Source organism: Urtica dioica, chromosome 1, assembly GCF_054948205.1.
Source record: "Urtica dioica subsp. dioica isolate 48M chromosome 1, U.dioica_male_clone48M_v1_H2, whole genome shotgun sequence".
In the NCBI taxonomy this organism is placed as follows: Eukaryota; Viridiplantae; Streptophyta; class Magnoliopsida; order Rosales; family Urticaceae; genus Urtica; species Urtica dioica.
Genome location: NC_142756.1, coordinates 7,995,372 through 8,002,990, shown reverse-complemented (window position 1 = coordinate 8,002,990; position 7,619 = coordinate 7,995,372). Strand labels below are relative to the sequence as shown.

The following is a 7,619-nucleotide window of genomic DNA, read 5'->3' as shown; positions in this document are numbered from 1 at the left end:
TAATTAGAAATACATATTTTAGTTAATCTCAGTCTATTTAAAATTTTTAAATTTTTTAAAGCTTTATTAATAATCCAAATTATTTCCTTCAATACAATTAAATAATTTAGTATACTTATTTTAATTAATAATATGTAGTTTTCATATTTTTGTTTTTTAATAGTGTATTCTTTATTTTCTAAAAAAAATGTTTTACTATTCATACAATGAAATTTTTTCATTTTTCATTTTTTTATAATTACATTTTTTATTTTAAATAACTTATTATTAATTTTAACTAAATGTTACACATAATTAATAAATAAAATATAGTGAAATGATTGTACATATGATTAGATATATAATTAGTCATTAATGAAATTTAAAAATTTAGTATAAAATTATATTCTTTTAACATTTTGTGTAAAATTTGTTGTTGTACATTGGAGTAAAATAAAAATTTAGCATAAAAATTACACTAATATTATTGGAGATGTTCTAAATGAATAAAGAAATATCTCATAATAAATGGTTGTATTGAGAGACAATCCACATCATCTAATCAAATAATTATGGTTCTTTATATTACTACACACCTAAAATAGAAAACATTCGTAAAAGTAGTGTACAATGGCCAGATCTTGCATTGTTAAAGTCAATGCAAACCATTAACTTTGCGAAAAAAAATAGTTAATTGTTGTCGGTTCTCTCGATCCCTCATCAGAAGTTCTTATCGGTAAAAAGTTTAAAGTAAAATAATTACCACGCAAAACTTATGCTGCAAACTCATAAGAAATTATTATCATAAGAACATCTCCAACCCACTTTATAATGAAGTGAGATGTGACAAAATAGAGTTGCATATGCTTCAATCCAATCTCATTTCGCACTCTATTATAGAATGAGTGAATAGAAAACTTAAAATATGAAGTTTCACTATTCATTTCACTCTATTTTGAAATAGAATTTTAAAAATATTTAAATAATTTAACTAATTATAAAATGACCTCAAAACTTATTATATTTTAATATTTATTACGTAAGTATATTAATTTATAACAAAATTATTTTATGTTATTTTAATTTGGTATGAACATCGATCAAAAGTAGTCATTAGATTACATGGCATATATGCAAATTAAAACCCTAAAAAATAAATTGCTAAACATTATACATTACAAAGTCAAGTGCAAACAATATGATAGACATAATACATTACAAAGTTAAGTGCAAACGTATTGATAGATTATGTCTGGGAAAAGTTAATTAATGAATAATAGTAAATAATAAATTGTTTATGTTTTGTATTTTTGTTATCTATAGTTTCTTGTAAAGTTCTAATTAGTATTTTAGTATGATGCCCTTCACTTCATAATTGTTTGCCAAGTATTTAAATGTTATTTGTAATGTGTGTTTATATTATAAAAAAAATATTACTTTGTATTAATTGGAGAGTCACACATCATTTTAAATTTAAATAATATGTAAAAAAAAAATTATATACTATGGTTGGATACAAAAGATACAAATTAAATATATACATATTATAGTGTAATAACTAGGAAGTTAAAATTATTAAAATATGCAAGAAAATATGGAATACGTCTTTTTGGTGTTAAAAATAAGAGGACAATTAGGGCAGTAGCCTAATAGTCCGTCATACTTTGAATAAATAGTCAAACTTTCATTTTATTAAGAAAACAGCTCACCAGACCACCAGATTGAAATAAATTAAATTAACCGAAAAAGTTAATTAATTTACTTCGGCCTAGTGGACTATTTGCTTAATAAAAACGAATCTAAAGAATTGGTTAGTTGCAACAAATTCTTCTCAAAATAAATTATTGGGTTGGAGATGAAATATTATTTGAAGTGACATAAACTGTATTTTGTAGTGCAAAAAACTGCATTTTTAGAGTTTTGGGTTCGAGATGCTCTAATAGTTTAAAATCTTGTAGCTTTGTTGCCTGCCATCTTCCACGGTCCAACCACAAACCCTGTTATATAATTTTGTGGAAGTAATTATATGTGTAAATGTGTTTATCCCACGGACTAGGTCAATGTTAGATTTGCAATGTAACCAACGTTTATATATGTTTAAAATTTAGCCACATTTGATGACTTGACCTCATTATGTTGCATTTGTTTCTCTTTACAATTGTGATTTCACATTTTATTGTGGTTTTTTCTTTCTAAACGAAGACGAGCAGCTAAATTTTAAGAGCAGCCGAGCAGCTAAATTTTGGATTCTCTTTTCGAATTTTTGGCGTATAGATACTCAAACGTCCTTTTTTTTTTTTTTTTTAGTCTGTGGTCAAATATATTTTGGTCCATCCAACAACCTTCAAGTGTAATTTATAAATTCACCGAGTTACTGAAAGTTTAATATGTTAAGTTATCTTCAAATTTTGGAGTTCTATCTGATTTTGAATCGTTTACAACTTAAATCTTATATTTCAAACACTGCTTCAAAAAGTTAAATCCCAACCCATGCCTTATCGCTATCTCCATCTCTATAATTTTTTAGAGAGCATCATTGGTGTCTGAAAACTTTTAAGCTTGTTTACACTTTTTTACACACCATCGGCAACAAGGACGCACATTTGAGGTCCAAAGATGAGACTTAAATATATATAGATATATGTACACACACACATATATTATAATAATTATATCAATAAAAAAAAATGGAAAATGACAGGTAGCGGTATCCAATGGGATAAAGAATAAACCAGCAGGGCAAATGAATTGAGAAAGAATATATAATTCCGCCAGATCTCTGAACTAAAACAAGCTAGTTTTTTTTTTCTTTTTCTATTTTTTTTTTTCTCTAATTGGAGTTTCCTTTGCCTTAAAATAAATAGAGACAGAACGAAAAAAAAAAATCAATGAAACAATTTTTGTACCTGGTTATGTCACAGGTAAATAATAATAATAATAATAATTAAAAAAAAAAATAAGACTAGTAAAATCCTAGTATGAAATGATGAATCGAAGAAATTTGAATAGAAAGAGCAGAAAATGAAAGAGAAAGAATTGTGATTCTTTTAGAGAACACAGTTTCTCACAGACTCCTCAAGAAAGTGATGATTTGGGCGTACCATCTCCTTCATCTTTTCTCCGTTCTTGTACACCTTGATCGTCGGAACCGCTCTTATGCTCTCGGCTTTCGCCACAGCCAAGCTCTCCTCTACGTCGACCTAAAAAACCGGAAAAAATAAAATAATAACACATACTTTTACTTGAAATCCTCAAACACATGCTATTTCGCAAAAGTCTGTATGAAATGTTTCGAAAAAAATATAATGCAGCAAAAGAAATGGCTGAGTTTGTTGTGACAAGAACGGTCCTTCCATTCTACCTTGAAGAATTTAACAGACGGATATCTAACGCACAGCATGTTCATGAATTGAGATATTTCCTCGCACTGTTCGTTCGATGCAACTTTGAAATGAACGACCGACACATCTGAAACTCCGCACTCGTTTTTCGTTAGACGAGGATCGTTTCAAAAAGCATAATAGGCATTTATAGGTAAAAGAACAAAAAAAAAAAAAAAAAAAAAAAACAGAAATTAGATTGAAACTCACGAGGCATGGATATTGCAGCTTTGAACTTATCGAGACTCGAAACTTCTTCCACTTCGCCGTCGAACTTTTTGTTATTAACGGCCTCGCCGTGATACTTCTTCAACGCGACTTGAGCACGATGTAAGGACTCGGCAACCTCGGCGTCCCCGGGAAGTTCTCTTCTCAATACCTCGTAGTCTCTCACAGCCTCGACCCATCTTTCAAGCTAAACCCATCAAGTAATACATTAATAAATATATTCATTTTAGTCATTTTACTAATTAATTTAATACCACTGCAAAACTATATATTTTCGTAACATTTCGTTCATTTAAAAACACTGCAAAATCAATCGTTTTATTAATACCATTTCTGCTATAATAACAAACTAGTAGACCTAAATGTCGCTCAAATAGTTCAAAACGAAAAAAAAAAAAAAAAAAAAAAAAAAAAAAGAAGGCTCATTCTTTTTTGTTACCTTAGCATTAGAGACGGCCCTACGGAGAAGGGCTTTGGTGTAATTAGGGTGAATTTTGAGGGCCTTATTACAGTCCTCGACGGAGTTTTCCCAGAGCCCGAGCTTGGACCAACAGACGGCTCTGTTGCAGTGGAGAACGGAGTTCGACGTGTCGTAGTCAAGGCCTTCCCCGTAAGCCGAGCAAGCCTCAGAGAACTTCCCGGAGCTGAAGAGATCATTCCCTCTGGCCCGAGCTCTCGCCACCATCTTCACGTTCGTCAAAACCCTAGCCACCTCGAGGTTGCCGTAGTCGAGCCGCCCCGCCCGCTCCGCCGCACTCACACCGCTCTCGAATCTGCACCCACAATCTAACAACCCATTCTTACTCGCTCCAAAACAAAATCTCCGAGGATTGTTCTCTCTTGACGAGGTTTTTTCTTTTTTCTTTTTTCTTTTACCTTCCAAGTGACATCTCGACCTGGGCTCGAACGTAGAGCACGTAAGCCTCCACGGCCATGCCCACGAACTTCGCTTGCAGGCACGAAGATGGGTAATAGTCCTCGAGCTTGTGGATGTTTGACAGGCACGAATCGGCTTCCTCGAGCCGGTGGAGCTTCAGAAGCGCCTCCGCTTTGCACGAGTAGAGCTGCAGATATATACATAAATAACGAACAGATTGTATCGAAGTTGAACTAAGCTCGGAACTTCTAGAAGAACAGATTTCGAGTACCTGAGGAGATGAATCGACGCCGATGGCCAATGCGGCTTCGGATTCCTTGACGACGCTGTTCCAATCCCCGACTTTCCGCGAATCAACGCATCTCTTGAGGTGCTTCTCCAGCGGGATCAACCTGTGGATTTCTGAATGCTCCGGCGGCGCAACTTGGCCGGCGAAACAGAGGTGTCGCCGAGCATTCTCAACCAGCCCAAACCTAGCTCAAAAAACGAAGACCGATCGTCTCAGAACCTCTCACACATTCCTTCCACTCCCACACCACAGTCACGGAACAAGAAACACTCACCGGAAATAGAGAGAAGCGAGCCTCTGGTGAGCCCGGCCGTAGCTCGGATCGATCCTGACGGCCTCCTCGCACTCCCTGGCGGCCTCGCCGAGCCTCCCCAGCGCGGTCAGCGCCGCCGCGCGGTTTCCTCTGTACGCAGGGTTCTCCGGCGAAGCCTGTATGGCTCGATCGTACATCGCCAGAGCCTCCGCGAAGCTTCCTCGCCTGTACATCTCGTTGCCCATCCTCTTCACCTCCTCCGGATCCGACCTCGGCGCCGAGTGATCCCTCGCTCCGCCGCCGCCGCCGCCGCGCATTATGTTGCCGTGACCGTAGTTTCCGGTCCCCGACCTAAGCACGTCGGTCTTGTTCGACTGCCTCGCCGCCATCCCCGTCTTCACGATCTTCCCCGTCGGACATATGTTCCCGCTCGGGAAAAATCCGCTTCCGATTCCGCCGGAGCTCGACGACGGCGACGATGTGGTGGCGGCGGGAAAATTGGCGTGGGTGGAGCCGAAGCTTCCGCCGGCGTAGATCAGTGGAGGTCCGGCAGAGACGGATCTCCGGTGGCCGGGGCGGGGTGCGGGGCTGGTGGTCTCGAGCTCGCCGGAGTGGTTTGCGTTCTTCGGCCGAGGCTTGCCGGAGACGGAGCCTGAGGAGCTGGAGCCGGAGCTGGAAGTGGCGGCGGCGGCGGAGCCGCCGTTGGGGAGCGGAGAGACGGGAGAGCTCAGATCGAGTGATTCCTTCGAATCCGGCTTGTTGTCGCGGCAACTCAGTGAGTCGCGGAAGCGAGTCGAGAGAGAGTCGTAGTTCGTCGTCGTTTCGGGCACGGTTTTGCCGGTGAACGACATTTTATTTTATTTTACTTTATTTATTTTTGCTAGTTTGGTGTGGGGATTTGTATTTGTTGAGTTTTATGAGAGCATCGAATAATGTGAGAGCTGAAAATGAACTCAACTCAACTGTGTGAAAGTGTGTGAAGTACAAATGAAGAAGAAGAAGAAGAAGAAAAGGAAGATGGGGATCGATTAAAAAAAAAATTAAAATTAAAATCTCGTGATGTGTCGTTAAATGAGAAAGCAAAGATTTCAGTCTCTTTTTTTTTCCTCCTCTCTTCCTTTTCTTCTCTTCGTTAGTGCGTCGTGAGATTTGGGTTTTTTTTTTTTTTAGAGGCTGTCTATGATTAAAGGCTGAAAGCCAGCACTTCACGAGACAGTGTTGCTGTGCTCTCTCTCTCTCTATCTTCTTAACTCTCCTTCACTCTAGTTTTCAACCCTCTCTCTCTATAATTTTTCTTACCTATATCTTATGGTTATCCATTTAATTTTACTATTTTTTTTTTTTTGACACTTTTACTGTAGAATTTTTATTGCATTTGAAAGACTGAAATTCTATTGGCCGCCGAATTTATATGTGACAATGTGAGTGGGGTTTATATCTTCCTTTTTTTTCATTATATTTTCATAAGCGGGTCGATATGTATTATTCATTACCATGTGCCAGATAACAAGACGGACAAAGAGTCTTGCCAATGCCAACACTTAATTGAGTTTTAGTTATCAGATTAATAAAAAGTTTCTTTTTCATATTTGTTTAAAAATACTACAATCGCTACGCGTATATAAGTTGAAGGCAAAACTCATTTGGTAACTAAAATGAGTTGAAGGCAAACTTTGTTTTATAGCTAATATGTATGGTCAATATAGATTGGCGACAAGACATGTTTTGCGGTTAATATTGGTTGAAGGCAAAACTTGCTTAATGGTCAAAATGAGTTGAAGACAAGAGTCAAAATTGTCTCGATTGTTCAATGGTCAATTGGGTTGAAGGCAAGAACCAGGTTGAAGGCGAGACCCGGGTTAAAAACAAGTGTCAGGTTGAAAGTATGACCCGATTTGAAGGCAAACGTCAGGTTGAAGGCAAGACCCGGGTTGAAAACAAGCGTCAGGTTGAAGGCATGACTCGGGTTGAAGGCAAGTGTCAAGTTGACTAGATGTTTGACCAAATGACTTTGCTTGTGGGCTTGGGCATTGAACATGAGCTCGATGTGTTTTTATTAATCTCATTATTTTTAGCTCGTGAAAATAACGACATACTTACTACTGCAATTATAGTAGATAATTATATTTTCCGGCGCAATTTTTTTTTCATTGCGAGCCATAAAAATTAATACATTTCAATCAGCGTCAATTAAATCATTTACATTATTTGCTACTTTAATTAATATTTCATTAATACATAATCCTTTGTTGCATTTGATGAATGAGTTGTCATTTGTAAATGTCAAATTCTAATTTGTTTTGCACGAATTACTTGCTTTAAATTTAATTTATACCGGTGTTACAGTAATACTACAAAACGCTAGTTACTCATTATCAAACTTTAAAGCAAAAAAAAACAAACAATAAAATACTTTTGCAAATTTTGCAAAACGATATAGGAGAAAAAGCAATCGATTCAGACGTAGTATGCAATATTCATATTGTATTTTGATCTGATGATACAACGTATTATCTCATATGGTTTGAGCTGAAACTAATATTAAATTTTTAGTAATTTATGCATTGATCTGATACCACTAAGTACTACTCTAAAGCCCACTTGATATTTTCA

General features: G+C 36.5%; 1 protein-coding gene across 1 annotated transcript; it reads right to left on the bottom strand.

The window, feature by feature from the left end:
• Window positions 1–2,699: 2,699 nt before the first annotated feature.
• On the bottom strand, window positions 2,700–6,401 carry TTL4 (tetratricopetide-repeat thioredoxin-like 4). Its single transcript, XM_089610263.1, has 7 exons — window positions 5,028–6,401; window positions 4,736–4,937; window positions 4,464–4,651; window positions 4,027–4,360; window positions 3,570–3,774; window positions 3,341–3,447; window positions 2,700–3,179 (listed from the first exon to the last, which is right to left on the bottom strand). The coding sequence occupies exons 1-7, from the start codon at window positions 5,855–5,857 to the stop codon at window positions 3,027–3,029; spliced, it is 2,019 nt and encodes a 672-aa protein (XP_089466389.1). The 5' UTR covers window positions 5,858–6,401; the 3' UTR covers window positions 2,700–3,026.
• Window positions 6,402–7,619: the final 1,218 nt, after the last annotated feature.